At 36.7% G+C, this 26,499-nt stretch overlaps 3 protein-coding genes and 1 long non-coding RNA gene across 4 annotated transcripts in view; 1 reads left to right on the top strand and 3 right to left on the bottom strand.

Moving 5' to 3' along the window:
- The window catches only part of LOC123873599, a 408,734-nt gene extending 406,385 nt beyond the window's left edge, over positions 1 to 2,349 (top strand). Inside the window, exons 7-9 of the mRNA XM_045918485.1 lie at positions 48 to 1,566; positions 1,647 to 1,758; positions 2,126 to 2,349. Of these exons, the coding sequence (XP_045774441.1) occupies positions 48 to 1,566; positions 1,647 to 1,758; positions 2,126 to 2,252 (1,758 nt within the window). The 3' untranslated portion in view covers positions 2,253 to 2,349. The remainder of the gene's footprint in view (positions 1 to 47; positions 1,567 to 1,646; positions 1,759 to 2,125) is intronic.
- A 5,299-nt stretch (positions 2,350 to 7,648) lies between these two features.
- Positions 7,649 to 20,870, bottom strand: LOC123873813. Its single transcript, XR_006797773.1, has 4 exons — positions 20,860 to 20,870; positions 17,730 to 17,732; positions 17,311 to 17,317; positions 7,649 to 7,702 (listed from the first exon to the last, which is right to left on the bottom strand). It is a non-coding gene; the product is annotated as an uncharacterized LOC123873813 (long non-coding RNA).
- A 672-nt stretch (positions 20,871 to 21,542) lies between these two features.
- Positions 21,543 to 22,664, bottom strand: LOC123874008. The gene is made up of 3 exons (XM_045919151.1): positions 22,541 to 22,664; positions 22,042 to 22,180; positions 21,543 to 21,732 (listed from the first exon to the last, which is right to left on the bottom strand). The coding sequence occupies exons 1-3, from the start codon at positions 22,662 to 22,664 to the stop codon at positions 21,543 to 21,545; spliced, it is 453 nt and encodes a 150-aa protein (XP_045775107.1).
- A 564-nt stretch (positions 22,665 to 23,228) lies between these two features.
- On the bottom strand, positions 23,229 to 25,775 carry LOC123873812. The gene has a single exon (XM_045918869.1). It carries the CDS (start codon positions 25,291 to 25,293, stop codon positions 24,460 to 24,462), a length of 834 nt encoding a protein of 277 aa, XP_045774825.1. The 5' UTR covers positions 25,294 to 25,775; the 3' UTR covers positions 23,229 to 24,459.
- Positions 25,776 to 26,499: the final 724 nt, after the last annotated feature.

The following is a 26,499-nucleotide window of genomic DNA, read 5'->3' as shown; positions in this document are numbered from 1 at the left end:
GACTTTATTTCTTACAATATATCTCTAATATCATATCATTGTTTCAGGTAGTGGATAACGCAGAATACTATGACACACCAAAAAGGATCAAAAAAGCGCTAGCTGATGATCTGTTTCAAGTCACCAAAACATCTACACCAGGTTCACTGGTATTAAAGAAAAAATGTGGTTGTATTCTGAAATTTGCTTCAAAAAAGAAGCCAGTCATAGTCGAAACCGATGAAAGTTTACAACCAGTTGACTGTCCGTGCCAAAAAGTAACAAACTGGGCTAATACCTTAATTAGTCTACCTTATTGTAAAAGAAGTTCAAGTACTGAAAGATTAAATTCGGAACTTTTTAACAATACCAAAACAGATGACACTGCTATTTATGCTACTGTAGATGTTTCTCGAAAAACAAACAGACAAAGTACTGTTTCCGATCAAGACAAAGGTCGCGAAGAAGCTTGTTCCACAGTATTTACTAACTATCAAAACGTGGACGTAAAGGAAGATAAAGATTTCGAAGGCCCGTATGCAAATTATGAAAATCTTGAATTTGCATTGTCTTTAGAATATTATGAAAATGCAAAGGATTTGCTAAAGAAAGCTGGCGTCACACAAAGTGAACTAGACGCTCTCAGTGCTAATATAGAATTAGCTGCAGCTTTACCACCAAAACCAAAGTCATGTTTAAAATGTCACCATTCTAAACCTTTAACTGGAAATGAAATTCAAAATAAAACTGACGAATATTTACTGATGGAGCCACCCAATGATGTCAGGCGAAATTTGGTTAATCGAAACGTTGGTCTTAATCCTGGTTACACACCTATGTCTCCAAACCCTAATTGGTCACAAAGTTTGAAGCATCCAATCTCAAAAGTTCATAGAGCAGAAATAGAGAAATCGTTAAGTATACCTACGCTTAATGGTAGTGCATGTCACACGTATGACGTTTCGCCTAATAACAAAGAAGCAATGCAGAAACGATCAAGTTCAGTAGACTCAGCGAGGCTGTTAGAAGATTTGAAAGAATTCGATAGTAGCATAGGCAGTCATGCTACCACATCATCTATGGAAACGCTAAGGAACCTGGCTTTAGAAAATAGATTCGCTTCCCCTTGCGATAATGAGCGTGAATGCTACGAATGCTGTAAATCTTCTGCATCCGAAAATAAGACTTCCGAAGAGTGTTCTTCTAAAGACATACCTCATTTACGAAATAAGCATATGGATAATGCGGCTATCAAAAGATCATCTAGTGTACCTTGCAAAGGGGGTAATCGAGATTCATCAAGCTCTAATGATTCGGGTGTATCGAGTTGTTCCTTAAAACACGGTGGTGGTGAATTCCAAGAGTTCGAAATGCCACTTACGTCAGGTAGCTCCAGATATCATTACATGGTACACAAGAGGATGCGAGGAAATCTCGCAGGATCTATTCACTCGTCTCTACCTCGGAAATCCAAGTCATCAGATCCTTTGAGAGACCAACCGATGCAACTACACAAAACTCATGTTCCTGCTAAATCATCCTCTGCAGAAGCTGAAGTTCCTGTATTACCCCCGAAGCAGTTCAAAGGTAACTTTAAATAGATTACGAGTATGCAAGCTTCCGACATCTGTAGAAGGGATTTAATAAAAGTTTCTTTATTTTTTTAGGTGTTTTGGATACGCACAGCACATCGAGCGGAACATCTGATATGTCAGATTACATTGAAACATTATCACTGAATTCATCACACTCTTCGTCTGACACTCAAAGTGGATTAAGGTAACTATAATCATTTTTCATTTTTTCATCTAATTTACAGTAAGAATTTGAATCTTACTTTACTAGAAGAATAATTGGTAGTCTGATGTAGGTACTGTAACAAAAAGACCTTGGTGGTAACCAATAAGTGTGGCAAAGGACAGTTAGATTTTGTTTGTAAAAGAAATAGGAGTTGTAGCTTTAGTTAGTTATGTTTGAATTGATGATTTTAACCAGGTAAATTATCAGTTTCAAAAATAATTAAAATTATTGATTCACTGATATAATTAGTTATAAATAATAATTAATTCAAGCTACAGCTCAGCAGCTTACGTAATACGATACGATTACGATAGGATTTGATAATATTATGGTATTTCTTTTCTAGGATAAGTCGACAACCAACGAACACACTTCGACCTCGTTCGGGCAAAGAGTACCACAACCTGGATCCCATAATCACGTCTATGTATAAGAACGGGAAGAACCTGGGAAACTATACAAATCTACCATAGACTAACAAGATAATGATATTTTGATTGATTTATACAACACAGAAAATAATGAAACTGGTAAAATGGCTGACTATTAAAAAAAGTGGCAGAAATTGACCTAATTATAAATGAAAACCATAATCATGTAACCATTGGTATCTACAAATACAAAGTTTCTATGAGATTTTCAAAACTTTTCTTATCTCTAGTGTCTATGGAAAATATATTTTTTGTAAAGTTTTTTTAAAAGTTCCATGGAAAGTAAAAATTCGTGTAACAAATACGAAGTAGGCAGACTTTTGACTTGTTCAAAACTCAGTCATTTTACCAATTATAATACATAAATACGTGCATATATAAATACTTGCATGGGCAGTTGGAATGAATATCCAGCTCAAAATTACTTTATTCTAAATCGTAAATTATAAGCAGTTCTTTAAAAATATGTAAGTAAAGAGAAACAAAGGTTGTAATTAAAATCGTTTTATCACTTTACTTGGCATTTAAAAATTTTTGGCAATATTAATTTTGGATTGTTTGATATAATATGATTTTATAGTAGAGAGGCAGGGAGGCTAAACTAGCCTTTAGAAGTCCTAGTGAAAGTACATATTATATTAAAAATCATTTTATCTTATCTTTTTGTACTAGCGCAAATTGAATATCGTATATCATAAACTATTGCGGCGCAAATTAATACATTTTCTTTTCCGAAATATAATTCAGTTTTATTTATCTTGTTCTTACTTTTCAAGACAAGAGAACATCTATTTGAGTAATAATTGGTGTAATCATATGATAAGTATCTATTTGAGCCGAATAGAATTTAATTTTATGACAAATACTCGTAAGACTGACATTGCATTGTACTTTTATATTTTATATTAATTGATTCTTATTATAATATTATAAATTATTCTAGTCAGAAATATCTTTGTTAGTTATTTAGAAAGCAGTTTTTTTTATTTAGGTTTTAGGTAGGCCACCTTGAGTTTTGTAAACGTTTTTTCTCTAGAGTCTGCGTAAAAGATGCTTATGCATTACTGATCGGCATTTACATACAACCCAAAGTTTGTTACCTACACAAAATAAAATATTCTACGTAAACTTTAGCGAGAACGTTTGCAATGTTGCGTAAGTTTACAAAGTCCATATTTTGCGCACGCTGGATAGGTGTGAAAAGATGGGATTGTATGGAAAAAATTAATTAGTGTTGTACACAGTCTCTTAACTAAATTGACTGCTCTAGTGTAGTGCTATCGTTTTTCGCAGTGTCCATCAAGAAGGAGATAGCAATAAATTAAGACCGGTAATTTTATTTTAGTTCAGAGATTGTGTATAACAGAATAAGGGCTGATTTATTATCGTCAAATAACTTTTATCTCAAGAATAAAGAGGTTTCACATTTTTCTATGGGGAATCCGTCAAAATGTCAAATATATTCCTTAGATAAAAGTATATGACGGTTGAAAAATTTGCCCTTCTACAATAATTGATCGTAACACTTGCTCAGCGTTAGCGAAAAATAGCTTTTTTTCTATAATGTCTGGTGTTAATTTTAAATCGTATTTATAAAAGAGTGAAAATCGTTATTATAAGGTAAAATTGTATAAATAATTTGAGTAAATAAAAACAACGATTACACAGTTAGTGCGTAGAATGTTAAAACGTTTTTTACGTTGTTTATAATACTCGATATTAACCCGCCCTGTACCATAGAGTAGTTAAGATAGAGCAGTCATAAGATAAATATTATAGTTTATAACATAATATATTTATGATCAAGCAGTACAGTATTATGTCGTAATTATAATGTAATTCTGAAAAATTTCGAGATAAAGAAGTAAAAAAATTAAATTTTGTCTTTTCTCAATCGCCAAATACATAGTGTACTAACTCACTAACTGAAAAACTATTTATTTTTATTTGAAATTTTGTATTTAAATCAATCTGTCAAAATTGTGTAACGTATTTACAGAAATTCGTCAGTTAAAATTTGTTTCTCGGATGAAAAATCAGTCAAATAAAATTGTCGATAATTTAATACTTCTTCGTAATCGTAAAAGAAAGTAATCTTTTCATTTTTTTGAAAATATTTTGTAACAGGCTAACTTTGGTTACTAATAAAAATTTCAAAACATAAAATTATCCTCCATTTTAACCCCAGAACCCAGAGTAGTCTTATTTATTATATTTATAAAATAAAATTCTGACTTTATCTGCTTGTGAAATATTTTTTTGTTTCTGTTTGAATAACAACAAGAATATAGTATAGTAGGACTAAAAATATTTAATACTTATCTAATAATACAATTCATTTTATTTATCTACCTCATTTTTTTATACTTAATTACATGGACACTGAGTTGATGTAATTTAGTGTTAATTTGGCGATATTTTGGATAAAATTGAGTCACTATTATTTTGACAAAAATATAACTTTATATAGAAATAGTTTCTGTTTAAAGTTCCTAAATATTTACATTTTGTTCGCAGCAAAAATGTTTAAATCCAAATAAAACTTCATGTGAAAGTTAAACGAAAGCATTGAAATGTAAAAATGTTTTCACTTGAAATGAAATTCTAAAATGGTGTTTAATTTTTTCTGCACCTACCTACTCACTACTCAGTGCAAGTTGCTTCAATGAAGAGAGCTATGTTTAATGTTATTAACGACTAAAAGCCTATATAGCTAGTTTTAATTATTTTTTATGTATGGACACTCATAGACTGAAATATTTTAAAATAAAAATGATCATTTATTATGTAGGTAGGTACTAGCTAATGGCCGCGACTTCGACCACTTAGATTTTTGGTTTCGAAAATCTCATAAAAACTATTTCATTTTCCGAGCCAAAAGTAGCCTATGCACTCTCCAGGTCTTTGCAAAACCTATGCAAAAAGCAGTACGATCCGTCGTTCCGTCGCGGCGTGACTGAAGGACAAACCAATAAACAAACACAGTTCCGCATTTACAATATGAGTAAGTATATAGGTAATAGTAGATTTGATATTTATTTTCATAGATGTCTAAAATTAATAACATAAGTTTCTATTGTATTATCCTTTATTTAATACCATCCTTGAACAAGACATGCCTGGATTGACGGATTAATTAATTTTAAATAAATATAAATTAATGAATAATTAAAATATTTTTAAATAACTCCACTGCATCATTTTAATGTACTAATAATAATAACATGTATATTGCATATTTTGTCATTATACTCGCCATAATATGTTGGTGAAAGTCTTTTGGTACGCTGTGAAATCGAGGCGGTTGACTTTGCATTTGCGAAATTATTAAACAAAACTCACATAGTATACTATATACTAGGTGTAACATAGTAAGCATCTGTATAAATTCATCCTTATGTATATGAACATAGAGTTGATCTCTTAGGTCTACATAACTTTGTATAATACCTACATATCTGTAGTAACTTCGCTAGCATGTATCCGTACCCTACCGACTACCCTCAAGTTACCTTTGTATACCTGCATATAAATAAACATTATAGTTATTTGTAACTTGTAGTTTTATTTCCCCTTGTATACTTACCAAATTATTAAATAAAATCCAAAAAAAAAAAAAAAATGGTTACTCTATTTCACGAAGACCACCTTGGTAGTAATAACGAGTATAACGAAGCGTTAAAGCACTCGTGTGCGTAACGGAAACTGAGCGCCACGCACACTATAACAATGTGTACGTGTGCACTCACACAATCATAGCCAAATGGTCTTAGTGAAATGGAACATAGTTCGTACAATGGTAGTAAAGAAAACCTTATTAAATGAACCAAAATAAGTAGAATTCAGGAAATTCTTTCTAAGGAACTCTATTATTATAGAGAAAACCTGCATGCAAAGTTTCAAGTTTTTAGAACACTTTTTTGCGTTTTGACAGTTTTGGTTTTAGAAATCTATCAAAATTCATTAGGTCCTAAAGTTTATTAGGCCCTAAGGTTTATTTACTTGACCAATAAACTTTGACAATCAATAAAAAACAAATCAGAATTTATGGCTAATGGTGTTCAACAAAATATTATAGAAAACTCAGGCATGTTTCCTTCACAATGCCTACTACAGATTAACTTAACTATGAGTTATTCAAATGTTTATAATACGTATGATAAATTGTATGGCACCCCTAGCAGTTACGCGGCTAACTACAGCCATTTTAGATAAAATATTTGCGTACATTTATCTTAAAATCGCATAAAAAATTCATACAAACCCACCGTATCAAAGCGCTAAAGCGATGTTACAGCCACTGTATGGCGCTTAATATTTTTGAACACAGACTAAAACAAAAAAGTGGATGGAACCTAGTGAATCAATATTTTCGCAACCCCCCTACAGTGCTGAATACTGTGGTCTTGTAGTATTTTAAAGATCTCGCAAGCAATTCGGGAATTTGTATTTTATGATTTTTTCAAGGTTTTGGAGGCTGTACATAGTTTCCATCCTGCTGGCAAAAGGCATGCCATTTTTAATCGACTTCTCCAGGCCTGTTTTATTTGTCTGTAGGCATTTTCCATCTTTATTTTTTATGAATCTGTGATATTTAATATCTCACCGCACGTAACATTTGCATAGCATTACCATTACAATTCTTCGCGCGCTTTGTTTGGGAGCTACGGTGGAACGCTGGAACAAACAAAAATGATAATTGTTCTAGTTTAAAACTCCCTTGATTAACGGCCGGCCGGCCATTGTTTTCGGAACGATAAAAGTAAATTGTAATAAATCCCGAGTGAAAAAAGACCATCGAATTGAATATGGGATAGACACTGGCAACGGAAGCTTTTAGAGTTCCGTAAACTCTACACGACCATAAACATCATCATCATCATCAAAATCAACCGATAGATGCCCACTGCTCGGCATTGCTCTCTCGTAGGGACTTCCACGTGTAAAGATCCCCTGTGGCTGTGCGGGTTTGCGGGGCGTCCGCACCCCGATTGCCATCTCGACCTGTCGCGTACTATAGTTAGGGGGGAGGGGGGGGGGGGCGGTTGAAAAAGGTTGATCTGTTATAATATGTTGTTTGACTGCTTTTATTTTATTCTTGGTTTTATAACCAGAATTGAAGAATTGATACAGCATACAAACAGCAATCCATACCTACAGGTTAAGCAACTATTGTGTTAGACAACAAATCGATGGCGTTTGCTATCTTTGCTCATGGAATACAAACAGCTGATCCAGCGGCGGCAAGATGCTGCAATCTGTGAGATAATACGAGTAGGTAAACAATTGCTGTGTTGCCTTTAGGTAAATAGCTTTTGTAGGGTATTCCTGAGTTCGATATAACTTTAATCTAATCTTCTTCATTGCTTTTGTTTTGTCATTATCTCTACATAGTATAAACCAAAGTCGCTGTTCTTCTGTTAAACTACGCAACGGATGATTTTAATGCGGGTTTCATCAATAGATCGAGTGATTCAAGAGAAAGGTTTGTACTTTAATAAGAAGGTTTAGTATTGTTTTATGTTAATTTGTTGAAATATGACGATAATAATCAAGATGAAACTAAGCCGACTGGTAGCTTTCATCGAAAATGTCCCCTTATTGTTTTGAAATAGGAATTGGAAGACCTGGAAAGTGACATTAACAGGGCTCTCTCCGTCACTCGTTTCCACTCGTTTCATACAATCGTAGTTCCAATTTCATTTGAATGTTAAGCAACCAAAGTCCATGAAATTTTGCAGACATATTCTAGAAACTAATATCTGTGTCTGTGGTGTTTTAGATTTTTCTAAAAATATGTAGTTTTAAAATTACAGGGGCTCAAAGATTTGTATGAAAATTTTAAGACCGCGTAACTTTGAAACGGAATATTTTAACAGAAATCTGGAAAACCACAGACATAGATATTAGTTTCTAGAATATATGTGCAAAATTTCATGGACTTTGGTTGCTTAATATTCAAATGAAATTGGAACTACGATTGTATGAAACGAGTGGAAACGAGTGACGGAGAGAGCCCTCTTAGAGTTCCCATGGGATTTTTGAAAACCTAAATCCATGCGGACGAAATCGTTGACGTCAACTAAGTATAGTATAAAGTAACTTAGTCCATCATGATCATGATGATGACCATTGCCGGTCCACTACTGAGCAAGGGTATACTCCCAGAATGCTTATGATGCTTATAAGCACTTTAGTTAGCCACGCTTGCCTATTTTGAATTGGCAGACTTTATAAAGGTAGATATGGAGAGTTTTTGAGTTTAGGTTTTTGCATGGTGCGTGTAGAAAAATAAACAGAGCAAAAGAAACATCCTCTGATATGAGAATCGTACTATCTATCTCAGTACTTAAGAGTTCAACTGGCACTAATGACCCAAGTTGAGATGAACCAGCCATGATCTCTAAGTGGATGAGATCGCTCACTTTCCTCCGCTCCTTAGCTGCCATTAGTCACGTTTTGATTCCTATCATTTCGGAAGCTTGACTGATTAATGTCAACTGCATTACTTCCTAGTAATCAAGCCTTAGATACCTACCTAGTACCTAATATACCTATTTACCTACTAGTATAACTGTATGAAAGCACGCTCATAATATTATCATCTGCATAACTGCTAAAAAACAAAATTCATATTTTATACAGAAACTCATAATATTATGTGTATTAAACAACTTAACCGTTCCAGTAGATTGCGTGCGAATCAACGGTGACAAACGGACTGTTAGAAAATGAATACGGTAGGGTTTTTCAAAATTCCCACGTGATAGGTAATATACAAACATATACACACACGAACACACACACATCTAGTGCTGCCACGAGTAGGTATAATACACACTATACTTAAGTATTGATTTAAGATCAATGGAACGTTATTATTGTTAGTAAAGATAGCAGGAAGCCATGATAAACTTAGCTGTTAACGGTGAAAACAAAAACTCATTAATGAGTCCTTCGAAGTACGGAGAAAACAAAAAGGCTGAATTCAGACCTCCAAAATCAAAACTTAGGTAGATAACTAGTGTATAAAAGCCTATCAAACTATACACCAAACTAATAGCCGTCGAAGTTCCCCATAATATCGGCAGGCATAGGTTTGATCAGCGTAATGGCTCAAGTTAAAGTGAACTCCACTCGATGGACTCGGTTCGAGCCCTGATTAGGCCATTAGCCGTCGGCGATGCTATCTTAACTACCTTTAGCTGCCATGTTTTCTACATTTTCTTCCAAAATATTGCCTGGGCGGTTTTTAAAGATATAAGTACAGAATAAAAGTACCATAAGATATATTAAACACGATACAATTCTATTGTTGAACCTAAGTAAATCTAGGAATAGGTACTACGTAGCGTAGCGTATCTAAGGTCTTGTGAAAAATGTTATATTACAACCTGGACACATCGTCATAGAATACCTATATTTTTTCTAGTTTCTTTTCCACTTGATTAACCTGACTGTAAGAACAGTTTGTTCAATTCCTAAATTGGAAAGATGGTGCTCAAATACGTCTACTCCGAGTATGATTGCAATTTGATCAGCTGAAAGCCATGGTTAGCATATTTCCATCAAGAATTAATCGCCTCAGTCGAAACGGCAGGGGGAGTGAAGTGAATCGATTAGCCAGTTAGCAGAGCGGGTTCCGGTGCACTTAGACCGAATATTCATTATTACTTAGTCTTGCCCCTTAGCCTTGGCTAACCATTAGGTATTACAAAAAAACCGGCCAAGTGCGAGTCAGACTCGCGCACCGAGGGTTTCGTACTCGGGTATTTTTTTCGATATTTTGCACGATAAATCAAAAACTATATTAGACACTACTATAGACAGGCGGACAGAGAGACAGACAACAAAGTGATCCTATAACAGTTCCGTTTTTCCTTTTGAGTTACAGAACTCTAAAAACAGTAAAATTTATCGAAAAAAACTACCTGCAGTTAAAAATGTAATTTTTTAAAAATATCTTTACAGAATTTGATAGTCCAGTAATAGTTTTACTATGATAAAGCTTTGGATAGCCAGGCCCTACGTAGAAGGAAACCTTAATAATATTATTTGATCTGGCTAGTTAAACATTAGCGCTAGACGTTATGGTAATAGGGCTTCGGAATCGAATAGCCTAGGTGGATCTGGCTATTAGTTACTGATCCTCTTAACTGACGATCAGACGCGATGAGTGTGTAGGTTTTGCAGGAATGTAAATCCATACTATCCATACTTAATGTTATAAATGTGAAAGTGTGTCTGTCTGTCTGTCCGTCTGCTAGCTTTTCACGGCCCAACAGTCTAAACGGCTTTGATGAAATTTGGTACAGAGTTAGCTTACATCCCGGGGACGGACATAAGCTACTGTTTATTCTGTAAAATTGAAGAGTCCCCACGGGATTCTCAGAGACCCATCCGTTTAACCGATTTACCTATATGAAATTTGATACAGAGGTAGCTGGCGTCCTAGAAATTGATATAGGCTACTTTATATCGGAAAAGCAAAGAGTTCCCACGGGATATTTAAAACCCTAAACCCACGCGGACGAAGTTGCGGGCATGATCTAGTACCTTCTATAACATATTACAGATATATAATACATATAGTATAACATATTCGGCGTCCCCTGTCACTGGGCCTCATGTCACGTGGAGGTGGCCCCACAGGAATAACGGAGTAATTTGACATTTGGTAAAAATGAATTTTAATGTACCCTCTGAATAAGGGATGTGGAGCCCTGAGGTGTGTTTACTCTTTATCCTATTGTTTTGACGTTTGCAAGGCTTGAAGAATTTTTATTTACATTGCTTCTTTATCGTTTATATATACCTTTTTATTTCTACTTTATTTACTCTACTATCTAGATTTTTGTTTTTTAAAAATCCCGTGGTAACTCATATTTGCGTGTGTATTGCTGGTGATTTTGCGGCATAACAATTAACTATGACTATGAACGTCTACGGAATGAGAGCTATACCGATTTCTATATGAAACTTCGTCAAAATTAACTAAGCCTAAGTAAAATTAACTTTGTGAAAAGAACATGACGTCTACAATCAAACAGATGTATTTTTGCATTCTAGATTGCATAGAATTTCATAACTGAATTACTGATGCCTGCGACTTGGTTGTAAAAATCCCGTGGAAACTCTTCAATTTTCCGGGATAAAAAGTAGCTGAGCTAAAAATCACGTCCATACTTTCACCTAAGAAAACCTTTACCATAATCTATCTATTAATAGAAAGTGGCCCCGACCCTCAGGAATGAGGAATGCAATGACGAGAGAGAAATGTTTGACCTAATTCCATGCTCGCAGTGACTTTCCCACTGCAGTGTACTACATCCAGACATTATTTCCCATTAATATTTCCGTAGAATTGAAATGGTGTAGGCCCCGGGGTGGGCAGTGTCCGGGCGGTTTTGAATTGCTGATTGCCATCAAATAAGGCGCCGATCGGGAGTGCCTACTTGTTGCATAGGGAGGGAAATCGTTCGCTTTTTAATGTTGACTTCCAGCCTTTCAATGAATATAATCGCGCCTTTTTATAAGTTTTTGATTCGGATTTTTTGATTATTCATTCGTTACTGCTTTCTATATATTTAGTAGGTACACAGTTGTCATCGTTATTACGTGCTCAGTAGTGGGACAGCGATGGGTTGTGACGACATTATTTCTGGTTAAGTCTGGTGGGTGGCTTCGGCCGTGGCCACTCCTACCGGAAAAGACGTATGTACCTACTGATGTAATAGAATTAATTATTCTTGTACGATGCTACGTTAAAACCAATTAGGGGTATCATCATCATCATCATCATCAACTCATCGCCGGCTCACTACTGAGCATAATTCTCCGCTCAGAATCCAAAGGGTTCGGCCTTAGGCTGAGCTGGCCAAGTGCGGATTGGCAGACTTCACACACCATCGCGAACATTACGGGTAGGAACTTTTGAATGAATACCTACCTGGCAATGCATAACGTGATTTATTATCTAATACTATTCCGATAAAAAAAAAAATTAGACTTACCAGTTATCTCCCACAACCACCATGACCCTGTGTTGGGGACAAACGCAGAGAAACTTTCAGGCTTTATAAAATAACGAAGATCTGGCACGCGCTGGCTCTCTCTCATACTTACATGTACATACAAGCATATACTTACTCAAAACAAAATATGAAAAAACAAACGTAAGTTTCAAGATTCAATTGAAGAAATTCAAGAAAAGATTCAATTGCACATTTAAAAGTAAACTTTTCCCGTAGATAGGTACCTAGTCTACCTGCCTCATCCTTAAAATTTTAATGGTAGGTTTTTGTTGTGGTGTAGTGATGTATATTAATCGAGCAGATCAAGTACTCCCGGGCCCAATTGTCTGCAATTTGCAAACGACGAGTATTTTAGATGCACCCCGCTAAGTGAATCGATCACTCGGCTCCAGACGACTGCGCTGATTGCCATCACGCCGTACCCGTTGCTGACTAGGCTGTGACTTGCACGTACCAATCACAAGCCTCCTGAGATTTCAGGCCGGAGCAATGAATTCTGATTTACTGCCTAGCTAATTTTTAGGGTTCAGTTTTCAGTATTTATCTTCCAAGAAAAGTTTCTACATAAATGATTAAAAATTTTGCGCTCGTTTGGCTCGCGCTCATGTTTGTGCAAAATAATTGCAAAATGAGGCCTAGGGAGCGCCAAAATAGGATCTCGCACCGCTAATAGAATTGTGACGTCACACTTTCACTGTTTATTGAGGTCAATAAGGGTGATGACATCCAATGCCTTAATATAATAAAACAAACTGACTCGCACTTGCCCGGGTTTCGGTTTTGCGCCCACATCCTTTTTTGAGGGCTGGATCCATCGCGGGTTCTATCGTCACGTGTGTGGTGTGACTAGACCTTTAAAATTATAATTTTCCTATATCAGTTCCAACCCATTTCCACTTGAGCTATTACCCTGAATGCTGCAAATGCGCACAAATGTAGCTATTAGTGAAACAATTTAGCGCAACCCCCGGGGGTCTCGGATTGATCGCGGCAGAGTGATTGCTGATCGAGCAATCAGATACCCCACGAGGCTCTATCCGTAATAAATACGTTTTGAATTCATACTAAAATATTAAATAGGTATGGTCGGCCTCAGAATTTGAGTAGCAATTCCGCGAAAGTATTGCATCAAAAACCTGTCGCACTTATGACCTTTTCTATAACAGATGTGCATAATCAAGCCACGCGAATATGATCATTAAGGTGCTACACGACTTACGGCATATGACTGTACATTTTGACTAAAACTTGGAATATACAAATACATTGCAATAAAACCATATGAAAATTAATTAATGGTATGGTTTTCCCCTAACAAGTTCCTTTTATCTCTATTTTTCAGGGCCCATGGAATAAAGTTTTACTTTGTTTCCAAATAAAATGTCTCCTCTCACTTTTTCATAGTCCAGAGTATTTTTCCTACTGAGATGAACCAGCAAAACCATGGCGGTTTTTACACGACTGTCAAAAAAAAAGAAAAAGGTGTAATTATTTCTTAATTTGGATATTGTTAGAATCCTTGTTTTGGAAAAAAATTAATTGCGGAATTTTTTGGAAAAAAATTAATTGCGGCGCCATTTTCAAATGTGAAAAATAGTTTAGTCTAACAAAATACCTACTAATATCATTGATACATTATTGAATGAAAATGAATAGTAATTAACGCTAGATGGCTAGCATTAATGCACCCTCTAATTAATTATGTATACTACAATCGTATTTCCTGAATCGATATCGGAATGGGATCGCTTTTAGCGGCGATTGCATTCCCGTTATTATCGCGCAAACCAATTGAATTCATTACTGAGTATAATTCTGGAATACTCAGTAATCAATTCGTAAATTTCTGTAATCATACTGAAATTGAGATCTACATCAGGCACTTCCTACTTCAAGATTCTCTAGCTGATGCCCGCGACTTCGTCTGCGTGGATTTAGGTTTTTCGAAATCCCGTGGGAACTCTTTGATTTTCTGGGATAAAACGTTGCCTATGTGCTAATCCAGGATATTATCTATCTTACCGGAGATAATATTATGTAAAAAACCGTCACGGAAGTGTCAAAAACCACTGTACCTACAGAGTTTAAACTGAATCGGAAGAACTTTACGTGGTTCAACAAAATATCACTGCACGAGAGAATTTGTGCTGTGTAAAATATTTGATCATCATACAAAGAAAACATGGCGACAATATTTCACAATACTCCAAATAAAAGCGAATAGATTTATTTACAAAGAGGAATTTCCCTTTGTGATCCGTCTGCCCCAAACAACGGGGCCCTGGGGACAAAGCACCGGGGCTTTAGCGACATTTACATAATGCGATGTCCCCGCGTATGCTGCGAAGAGTTTTAGCTTGAAAAGTGAATTTAAGTTGGACAAAGTTGAAAATAGTTTTTTTTTTTTGCACTCAACTACGACTCAACTACGATTCCACCGAACCCCGATTTTAAATTTTGAGGATTCAATCAAAATTACCGTAATAGCCCAGTGGTTAGGACGGTTGCCTCCTATTGGAAGATTGGGGGTTCAATCTCGGCCACGTACCCTTAACTTTTTTGAGTTATGTGTATTTTAAGAAATTAAGTGGTGAAGGAAAACATTTCATGAAAACCTGCATGTCTGAGAGATTTTCTCACAGGGATATGAAATCTGCCAATCCACACGTCTTGGGTGGCCAGATAAGGGTTTGGCCAGTGGGTTGGCCAAACCCTTCTCATCCTGCCTTCTGACACGTGTTCAGTTATGAGTCATCAATGGGTTGATGACGATGGTGATGACAAGCAAAATTTGTTACCCATAGAGTTCACATTGAATCAAGCACGCATTTTATTTGAACTAAAACTAAGACATTGTTTGTAAGCGATGATGCACTTACGGAAGGGTTTACAGGTTCTATTAAAATATTAGCTAGCTTTGGTTTTATTATTATTTTATGCCTGCATGGAATGGTGTACCGTTGGCACCCATCGGGTACGGAACCCTAAAAATGATTAAGCATAGTACGAGACAGGTTAAGATGGCAATCGGGACGCCCCGCACACCCGCACAGCCTTCGCACCGACCCGGTGCAAGAATAGCGCGGATGACGTGCGGGTGTGCGTCCCGCCGCCTCATATCCCGGTTGCCATCTCGACCTGTCGCGTAATATAATATGTCATTGTTCCTGTAAAATGTCAGTTTGCTTAATGTAATTAATTTAGACTCCAGAGACTTGTGTTAAGATTTGCTAATCGTGATATGAATACCCAGCCAGGAATTGTCCAATTATGCTCATAACCACAGTATACAGGTAAACAAGAGACATTCCAGAGGGCGCGGCGGGCGGCGACACAAAGGCCTGCAATGTCCGTGTTAATGCCTGATTCCGGCATAATGGGACATACTCACCTATGTGCAATTGTGTATTTACACATTCGCATAAGGTCATGTACAGAATACCTACAGATTGAGTGGCGAAGGCTAGAAAGGGCGAAATGTGGGTAAGCGTCATTGATGGATAGCTACCGAACTTTAACGGCTGTATTCACAAACGTTAGTTACTATGAGGTCTCACAGTGCGCTCGAACGCATAGTGTAGGTTCCACCAATCAGATCATTGTAAATTGACGTGATACAGTTATCTGATTGGTGGAACGGACACTGTGCGTTCGAGGGCACTATGAGACCTCATAGTAACGTTTGTGAATACGGGTGTAACTCTAGTTCGCTGTTGCAGGATTCTTCAACACTTGCTTAGGTACTGATTTTATTAAGCGAGCCAAATCTAAAACAGAATATTTCTCATACATCTGTAGTTATACACCTGCAGGCTTGCACAAAGGGCCGCAATGCCTAATTCTGGTATAATGGGACATACTAACCTATGTTCAAAGTGTATTTACACATTTGCTTTTAAGGCCATGTAGAATTCGTGCATCGTAGGCAAGAAGGCGGATTGTGGGCGTCACCGACGGATACCGAATGTTCGCCTTCCTTCGCTTGTTGAATCAGTAGCTAGTGAGCTGCTCATGTTATCTAGAAACCAGAGGCGTGCAAGTCATAGAGGCGTAAAAGCGCTGCTTTACCCTGACTTTTTTTTTTTTTTTTTTTCTTCGGGGGAGGAAAAAATCCCTACGGACTTCTGCCTGCTGGCAGGGTGTGTCCGACTTGCACGGACTAAAATAACCTCCCCATGTCTGCCAAGGTGAGCACGTGCGTCGCATTACATCATGCTGACCTCCTAGATCTCTATCCTCTTCTTTTCTTCTTTTTCTTTCTCTTCCCTTCGCATCATGGTAGCTCTCAGCATTTGGCTATATCTTAACCAGGCGTCTTCGCTCGACAGCATGCGCGCCTTAAGATTTTGGGCATTCACGTCCTCCGCTTCTGTCGATCGAAGCGCTTTTGCCCTTAGGTCGGCACTACCTGGGCATTCGAAGATTGCGTGTCTCGGGGTGTCTTCCTCTCCGCAAAAGTAGCAGCCTTCGCTTGGTGCTTTCCCGATTGCGAAGAGGTAGGTGTTGAACACCCCGTGACCGCTGAGCGCTTGTGTCAGCCAGCGATCTACTTCCCCATGCTTCCTAGTGTGCCATTTTTTCAGGTCGGTGATGAGTTCTCTGGTCCAGCTCCCTTTTCCTGCTCCCGACCATTCGTTTGCCCACTCCTTCAAGGTGTCCTCTCGCACTTCTAAAAGTGTTTGCTCCTTGCTATCGACCAGCTTAGCGCGTTCGCTTACCAGTTTCGCTATAGGGATAAGCCCAGCTATCACCAGCACGGCTTCAGTGGAGACTGTTCGATATGCTCCACAAATACCTACAGCTAGTCGTCTTTGGACTCCTTCTAATTTCTTCTTATACAGTTCCACCTTCATAGCTTCCCTGAATATTGGTGCCCCGTAAAGAATTATGGAGTGGGCTACTGATGCCAAAGCCCTCCTCTTGCTCGCTCGAGGCTTTACCCTGACTGAAATAGTTCAATGCTCATTTTTCATCGTGACCGCTAGTAGAGGCAACTACATACCTAATGCCTACCCTAGCTATAGATCCTGTGCACGCCACTGCTAGAAACAGAACATATGTTAAACATTTGTACTAATTCTGTAGGTATCTACACATTTGGAGGCTAGCACAAAACGCCGCAATATCCTTGTTGATATCTTATTCCGGCATAATAGGGGCATGCGTTTAAGTAAATATTGTGGTAGTGCCATAATTATTGGTACTAACAAAGTGTAGTCTACTAACCAGGGCTGATGCCCTGAAACTTTAAGTAAAAATTCTTTTAATGTGACTTGAGAGCTCAGAGCTTTTTCTGACGTAAGTAACGTTCATACGTCACTTCTGCTAGATATGGCCGCCATCTCTTATCGAAGTGTTTTAAAGTAGGTGCCAAGTATCTATCTACAAGGAAAAAGTTATAGGCCAAAGCTGAATTTATATACATGTAAAGTTATTATTGCTTGACAGCCCTAATCAAGACGATATAGGTGCCAGTTGACTAAACTAGCTAAGTGAGTCCAGTCAACTCCGCACGTACACTGCGTGATAACTGCAACATTTGGCTAAACCATTATCTCTATTTACCTCTACGCAATTCACATAGCTTTGCCTTTGCCTAGCGTTTCCAGTTTAATTAACATTGTATACTATAACTACAAGGAACACCTACATAATTATGTTACTATCTATCTAAGTATATAAATCCTTTTTAAATCTACTTACTTTTTACAGTTCCGTACTCAAGGATCCTATTACTAGGCCTCCGCTGTTCGTCCGTCTGTCCGTTTGTCTGTCAGCGGGATGTATCTCATGAACCGTAGTAGGTTGAGAGAGAGTTTAAATTTTCACGGAGTCTATTGCCGCTAAGTATAGCAACAAATAATAAAAAACCAAAATGGCAAATTTCAAATAATAAATAAATAATATTATATTTCAGACTGAAGGTTCATAATATTATTACAATATAATTTCAGAGTTAGTATTGTAAGGTTATTTTTAAAAATTGATTTGAGTTGTCAAAAATAATATAAAATTATTAATTTACCTAATGCAGGTAGTTTGATAAAATCGATATTTTGCTCATTCGATGTCATACAATCTGTTGCTAGGAGGCCAACAAGATTGAACTTGCATAAATACGGGTGTTTCGAAGGTTTTAGTTCAGTCTCCTTCTGAGATTCGGAGCGATATCGCATATTTTCGGTATTTGGGTTGTGAACTGGATAATTAGATGTTGTGATAGCAATCACGCTCTAATTAAATTATTTATTTTGGCATTAGTTTGTTTAGATTAAAACTCTCGGATAACCTTGCACATTAAACTTGTGTTTTTTTTGTGTTGGTTTTGGAGAGGACATTCCAATAATTCGATAAAAATATTTAAATAATACCTGCTTTTCTGAGTGACGCCTATAATTCAGAAGCGGGACGTGTCTCACGTTGTCTTAATTTCGTTTTGGTATCTTTTTGTAAACAACCCACATTTGATTAAAATTTTTATTGAGTTTGATTTGGTGATTAAAATTTTTAGTTTTTTTTAAGAATTTAGTCTTTTGTGAAGTGGAAAGTAATTTGCAATAAGTGGTTCAGATTTTGTATACATCGAATGAGAAGTTAGTCGTTTGGATTTATTGTTGACTGGATATTAAAACTGAGAGTTCGGCAGTTCAAGGGTAGGTTTTAATGATTTGACGGAGGGCAGGATAGCCCATGATTTGGATTTGACTTAGGGCAAGGAAGCCCGCGACTGACATGACAAGATTGATTAGAAACACGAGGACGTGTTAAATTCAGGACGGCCGAACTGTAAGGTTATTTTTAAAAATTGATTTGAGTTGTCAAAAATAATATAAAATTATTAATTTACCTAATGCAGGTAGTTTGATAAAATCGATATTTTGCTCATTCGATGTCATACAATCTGTTGCTAGGAGGCCAACAAGATTGAACTTGCATAAATACGGGTGTTTCGAAGGTTTTAGTTCAGTCTCCTTCTGAGATTCGGAGCGATATCGCATATTTTCGGTATTTGGGTTGTGAACTGGATAATTAGATGTTGTGATAGCAATCACGCTCTAATTAAATTATTTATTTTGGCATTAGTTTGTTTAGATTAAAACTCTCGGATAACCTTGCACATTAAACTTGTGTTTTTTTTGTGTTGGTTTTGGAGAGGACATTCCAATAATTCGATAAAAATATTTAAATAATACCTGCTTTTCTGAGTGACGCCTATAATATGTTAGTAACAATAATTCCTTATAATTATGTTATTAATATAAGTACTAAATAAATATATGAAATAGCCTATCGAGGCAACTTTAGTCGCCCGGTGACCACAGCTATCCAATGTTTCGTTATTGGGCAGCCTATCTCTAACTAATTGCACCCAGAATACCATTGAGACTGCAACGAAGGCGCTGTAGGAGTGAGGCCATCTTTTTACGGATGATGGCATGAAAGCCATCAGTCCTGCTATACTACGGAACCTTTTGTGTACGAGTCCAACTCGCATTTGTCCGGTTTTTGTAGCTAATCCAAGCAACGGTAACCACAACATAACTTTAATCAAACTGATATGCACTGACTTATGCACTGATTAAGTATGATGCAAAAGAGTTTCAATTGGCCAATTGTTCCCGAGTTTGAATTGCCCAATTGTATAGCGATTAGCATAACCGACGAGTGAGGGAATTGCCGTGAGCTGACCTGAGGGTGCTTACCGATTGATTTATAGGTGCCCTCCGCCCTCCGCCCTCCCATACATTGATGCCTCCGCCACTTAGCACTCACTTGGTAGCTTTTTAGTACCGAGAGCAACAAAAAAACTTAAATTTAAAAACACTAGAGGATGCCCGCGACTTCGTCCGCGTGGATTTAGGTTTCTCAAAATCCCGTGGGAACTCTTTTGATTTTCCGGGATATAAAGTAGCCTATGTGCTTATCCAGGATATTATCCATCTCCATTTCAAATTTCAGCCAAATCCGTTCAGTACTTTTTGCGTGAATGAGTAACAAACAAACACACACGTCACACACACACACAAACTTTCGCCTTTATAATATTAGTGTGATAAATTATACATATAGGTACCTACCTATATATAAATGAATGAATTACTTTTACACATTCTGTACATAAACCATGATAATATTCACTTTGGTAATATAACTTGGACCGTCTCGTCGGTGTAATTTTTCGCATTAAAATGTTACCAATAATTATTGTGATTTATATAAACCTGTGGCAAAGTGAAAACGAATAAGCAGTATGATTTTTTTTCTGGACCTCGATAAAAATTTTCAACAGTATCCAGACCCCACTTAAAATCACTTGCCGACCCCTGCCTCTAGGGCCTAGAAGGGTGTGGAACCTACACAAAGCACGTACCCTTCCTGGCTGTCTGTCTGTGAACTAGGTATCTTAATTCTTAGTCTGCAACCACGGTGGTAACTATGAAGTATCAGGATTGCAGACTTTCAAAAATACTGTCAGGAAGGCCGAATGTTATCGCACTTGACTTGTGTTTGCGAATAGAAGATTGTGTCCTCAAGTATCTTATATCCTAAGAACTCAAGTTAATGAGCGCGATGAAAATATCCTACAGCGCCATCTATCGTCGACTTTGTTTAACTTTAATATTGTAGAGAAGAAAGCTTACAACAATTTTCTCAATAGCTCGTAATGTGTGTGTCGCTAAGCTGTTGAAACCATAAAGATTAGAGCTGTAACAGGCTCGTTGTAACAATGCCAAGTGGCCCGAGTGCCGCCGCGATACATTGAAGTGTCGTGTTGATAGAGCCAAGTTACATTGCGGGAATCCCTGCTATTAAGGGTTGGAGTTTCTACAAATACATATTATATCTAATGTTGTGCGAAATTAATTTTTAGGAACACTTTTTGACCTCAACCGTATTTCAAAAATAATCTTTGTACAAAAACTTTTTTTTTCTGTGTTCGAAGACAAAAACAAATTAATATTGATCAGTACAATCGTTCGTCTTCCTTTGACGGATGACTCGGCACTGCTGCCCGCAGGTTCATGCTACGTGAAACTCCAAACTTCTCTTTTAGGTTGTTGGTAAAAAATCTTTTATTATTATTATTATTATTATTTTAGCCTACCTCTAATTTTTTTTTTTTTTTTTTAATTATTTTTTTATTTTTATTTTTTTGTAATTTTTTAATATATTTTTTCCTTTCTTTTTTGTCTTTTTATATTTTTTCTCAATATTATGTATACGTAGGTAAATATATATTTTTTTTTCTTCAAATTAGAAAGTATAAATAAACTTTTTTTTTTTTTTTTTTTTTTCTTCAGAGGTCATCCCAAATGCGGGCAAAGGCCTCCCCCCTTTTCTTCCAGTAATCTCTGTCAGCTACCAGGCGCGTCCAGAGCACTCCAAGGCCGTCGAACTCCTCCAGCTCTGCGCGCCACCGCGTGCGGGGCCTGCCACGGCGCCGCGCTATGTAGCGTGGACACCAGACTGTGCTCTCCCGCGTCCACCTGTTGTCAGATTGTCGCATTACGTGACCAGCCCATTTCCATTTCAGTTTTCTCGCTTGTCTGATAACATCGATCAACTTAGTTCGGTTCCTTAGGCATTCGTTTCTTAATTTATCTACCAGCCTCACTCCGAGAATACTCCTTTCCATTTTCCTTTGTGCTATCTTTACTTTCTTGATCTCTTCTTTATTTAGTGCCCAGGTTTGTGCTCCATAACTCAAAATTGGCAGTATACATGTGTTAAATACTTTCGATTTAGTGGACAGTGATATTTTTTTGTTTTTAAAAATGTATTTTAAGCTCCAGTACCTTTTCCACGCATTCGAAATTCTTTTATTTAGTTCGTCGCCTTGGGTAGAGCTCTTGAACGATATCGTTTTTCCTAAATACGTAAAACTATCTACTGTTTCTAGGATATCATTCTCCAGACTTATAGAGGTCGAGCAACCTGTGTTGGACATGATCTTAGTTTTACTTTTATTCATTTTTAAACCGACTTTACCACAGTGTGTATTTAGTTCGTCTAACATTGCTTGTAGGTCTTCTTCGTTGGTGCTAAATAACGCTATGTCGTCCGCGAATCTTATATTGCTCATATATCTGCCATTAATCCTTATACCTTTTTGATGCCATTTTAGCTTTCGGAAGATGTTTTCCAGAACGCAGTTGAAAAATTTTGGCGATAAGCAGTCACCTTGCTTTATTCCTCTCTCTATTTTCAGTGGTTGTCCTAACTGATCAAGTTGTATCCTTGCTGTGCTACTTTCATACATTTTTTTCAGTAGCCTTATATATTTATGCGGTATACCATCTCTCTCTAAGGCTTGCCATAGGTAACAGTGCTCTATTGAGTCGAAGGCTTTGGTAAAGTCAATGAAGGCGATGTAGAGCGGTTGTTTATACTCCTGGACCTTTTCTACCAGCTGTTGCATTGTATGTAGATGATCGTTCGTACTATAGCCCTTACGGAATCCCGCCTGCTCCACCGGTTGTTGTGAATCTAAGATTGGTGTTAAGCGTGACAGTAGCACTTTTGCGAAGATCTTGTAAATGTTGCTGGTCAGAGTTATGGGGCGATAGTTGTTGACGTCGTTAATACTTCCTTTTTTAAATAATAGTGTAATTGTAGAGTTCAGCCATTCATCAGGGACAGTTTCTTGCTCAAGGATATCATTAAAAAGATTCGTTAACACCGTACTCAGCTGATTAATGCCAATTTTTAACAGTTCACATGGTAATCCTTCAGGACCTCCTGACTTATGATTTTTTAAAGTGCTTATAGCTTTCTCTACCTCTCTTGTGAGGAAAGGAGGAATTTGGTCAGCGTCTCCAATTGATGGCATCAGGGCCGTTCTCTGGTCTTGTGACATTCGGCTTCTATAGAGTTCAGAGTAGAAGACAGTGGCTTCCCTTACTATGTCCTTTCGGGCCCGTAGAGCCTTATTGTTAGATTTGGTTCTTTGTTCCAGGAAGGGGATCCACTTTAACTGTTTTATTTAATAAGCGGAGCCGCTCATTTTCTATATCGGACCTGTTTGTAACTGAATTAAGTAGAGCCCTTTCATTTATTTTAAGGATAGTTTCTGGTGAAAAATTTGATGTTTTAGTGACAGAGTGAGTTAGGTGTTTTTTTGCTGATTCTTTTATGTAGTTTAAAATTTTAGTGTATTTTCCTTGAATGGTTAGGTTACTCTGAAATACATTTTCCTCTGACGCTTGCAGCTCTGCCTGGTATAGTTGGTTTTTGATTTTATTATTATACATATTAATTGATTTTTCATTGTTACAGAAGTCCCTTCTTGCTCTATTATTTATTTTCATTTTGCATCGAACTATCCGGTGATCGGTATAGAAATTGAATTTGTTTATTATCCCTACATCATGATATCTGGAAACTTGTCTAGCAATTACAAAGTCTATTTCTGATTTGGTGATAGAGTCTGGCGATAACCAGGTCCATTTTCGGTTAGCTCTTTTCTTAAAAAATGTATTTAGAATTTTCAGGTTATGTTCTATACAAAAATCTATTAATCGTTGGCCATTCATATTTCTCTTATCAGTGGAGTATTGACCTATAACTGAGTGCTCGAATTCTTTCCTCTTCCCAATTCTCGCATTAAAGTCGCCTATGATCATCAAGTTAGCTTTATTTAAATCAAGTTCTTTCGCAATAGTCCCTAGTTTATCATAGAAGTTGTTACACTCTTCACTAGAAGCTTGTTCCGTAGGAGCGTATACCTGGATTAATTCAAGGTTCTCCTTACTTGAAATTTTGAATGTTAGAGTTGCTATTCTCTCTGAGATTCCTCTAAACTGAACAATATTCTTTTTCCATCTTTTGTGAACACAGAAACCAACACCATAAAGTCCTTTCGTTTCACCAAAGTGGTAGAGTATATATTCTCCATATTCAGTGATATCTTCGCCAAATCTTCTAGTCTCACATAGTCCAATGATGTCCCAGTTTATTTCGGCTAGGGCCTGGTTTAGCTCAAGTAGTCTTTCTGTACTTTGTAGAGTTCTCGTATTAAGGGTTAAGATGTTTAAATAATTTCCTTTTATGTGTTTGTTACATATACTCTGAAGTTCGGGGGGGTGGTAGTCGCTGACTCCCTCGGTGACCAGCCGTCGTGGGAGGTTACAGCGGTTACTTAGATAGTTTAGTGTGTTTTTGCTTGTTTGTGCGTTAGTAGAGTCGTGGGTCGTGTGTGAGGGTTTCGTTGATTGCTATTCATTCAGGTCATCTGAAGCAATCGAGGGTGTTTGAGAGATATCCTCTCTTCTTTGAACGAAGTTCGTTAAACAGCTCTGTCCTCCTAATGTTATTTTATTTTTTTTGGCTATCCTGTGCTTAGTTATTGATTCAGAGCTTGTAGATGGATTTCCGTCTGGCTGGGGTGGCGAACTTTCAAGCTCTCTCTTTTTAGACTTTTGATTTTTCCTAAAGTCCTCTATTTTTTTGCTGCTGCTGCCGCCCTCTTTTATTATTATTTTATCGTATTTTAGATATGCCATCTTCCCTTCGCTCCTCTCCTTCTGCACCTGCTCTTGCAAAGATTTTCTTACTTCTAAAACATGGGGCGGAAAATCCTCTTTTATGTAGATGTTGGTATTTTTAAGCTTGCTTTTATTTTTAAGAATAGCTATTTTCTTTCCATATGTTGTAAACGTGATATTAATCGGTCTTGTTTTACCTTCCGTTGGTTTTCCCATTCGTCTGACCATTTCTAGGTCATTCTTATCATACTTTAATCCCATATTGTTGATAGTAGTTAAAACTTTTCCTTCCAAGGCTTCATATGAGTTTTCCCCCTCTTCTATCCCAAAAAATATCACATTTCTTGCTCTTATCTGTTTTTCCATTAGTGCAATCCTCTTCTCATGATTTTCATTTGTCTGTTTAATTGTTTCAATTTCTTTCTGAATAAATATAAATTTTTGGTCTATATTCTCATTTATTTTCGAAGTGATTCGTTCCTCTTGGTTGGTAAGGGTGATATTCATATCGCTTCTAATTTTAATTCTTAGTTCGTGCAGAATTTTTTCTAAGTCTGAACCCATGTTTATAAGTAAGCTATATACGGCCAAACTTTCGTATTCTTTATCGATGACCTAGCTAGCGACAACTAGTGGTACACTTAATTATTACGACAATGTTAACGGAACTCAAGATATAGACTTTGCTTGTTAGTGACTGCTAGCGACACCTCGCGGTACAGTTAATTATTACGACAATGTTAACGGAACTCAAGATACAGGCTTCGCTTGTTAGTACAGTCACTATCATATAGATGGCACTATTTGGTGCTGACAAATGACGTTTGAGATATATTAACAGATGACGTTATTTTTACACTTAACCGTTGCTTTAAAATGTCAATTATTATTTCATTGTTATTCTATTTTGTAATGCTATTTTATTTACATCGCGTTTGTTATCACACACTTCTCAATAATTATATTCGTTACACTTTTAGTTGTTGTTTAAACACTTATATTTGTTAAATAACTGCAGATTTTATGGGGTTTTAAAATTTTATCACTCTCCAACAGATTATTTGTAATAATTTCTTTATTTTCACTATTTGCACTGAGATAACACTTCCACCTCTAAATCACACTATTTAGAAACTTAATGTAACTTTTAATCTGAAGAAAATGCACTATTTATATTTATTTTCTCGATTGTTTACGGAGCTGACCGTGAACTTGGCGATGGTGGCGCCACGACGCCACTAGTCTGAAAAAAACATGAAAAAATAAACACGAAATCTTAAGGTGGCCATATTCGACCCAGGTACCTTATAGTGAAAGTCTATTAGTGCAATTCAAAGATCACAAGAACTGAGTGTCTTCTAATAACAGTTTTTTACTTTAAAAACTAATCTAAGTCAATGGACCGATTCTTAGATATAACCCCCTGATTCTTAGATAAATCTTAGGCATGTAAGTACGTAAGTTTAGGTTAATAAAACATTACTCGTAGGCTGGACCGTTATGATATAGTAGACTACTTCTTTCAGTACTTTAGGTTCAATGCTTTACGTTTTTTTTGAAGTCTCAAACACAAAAAAAAAAAGCAATGAAAATGTGGAATAGAATATTATACAAATGAAAACACTCCTATTATTTTTGTAACGTGGATAAGAAAAGTAAATGCGAGGTTTTCGCTTCGAGGCAAATGTAAAGGCTCCAGCACATATTGGCTTGTGTCCAAAGCGCCAAGATCTTTTGGTTTTTGTATGAAAACCATTTGTGGGATATCGG

The sequence above is a fragment of the Maniola jurtina genome, chromosome 17 (assembly GCF_905333055.1).
Source record: "Maniola jurtina chromosome 17, ilManJurt1.1, whole genome shotgun sequence".
In the NCBI taxonomy this organism is placed as follows: domain Eukaryota; kingdom Metazoa; phylum Arthropoda; class Insecta; order Lepidoptera; family Nymphalidae; genus Maniola; species Maniola jurtina.
Note: the sequence above shows the minus strand (reverse complement) of the source record. Positions and strands in the feature narration are given on the sequence as shown.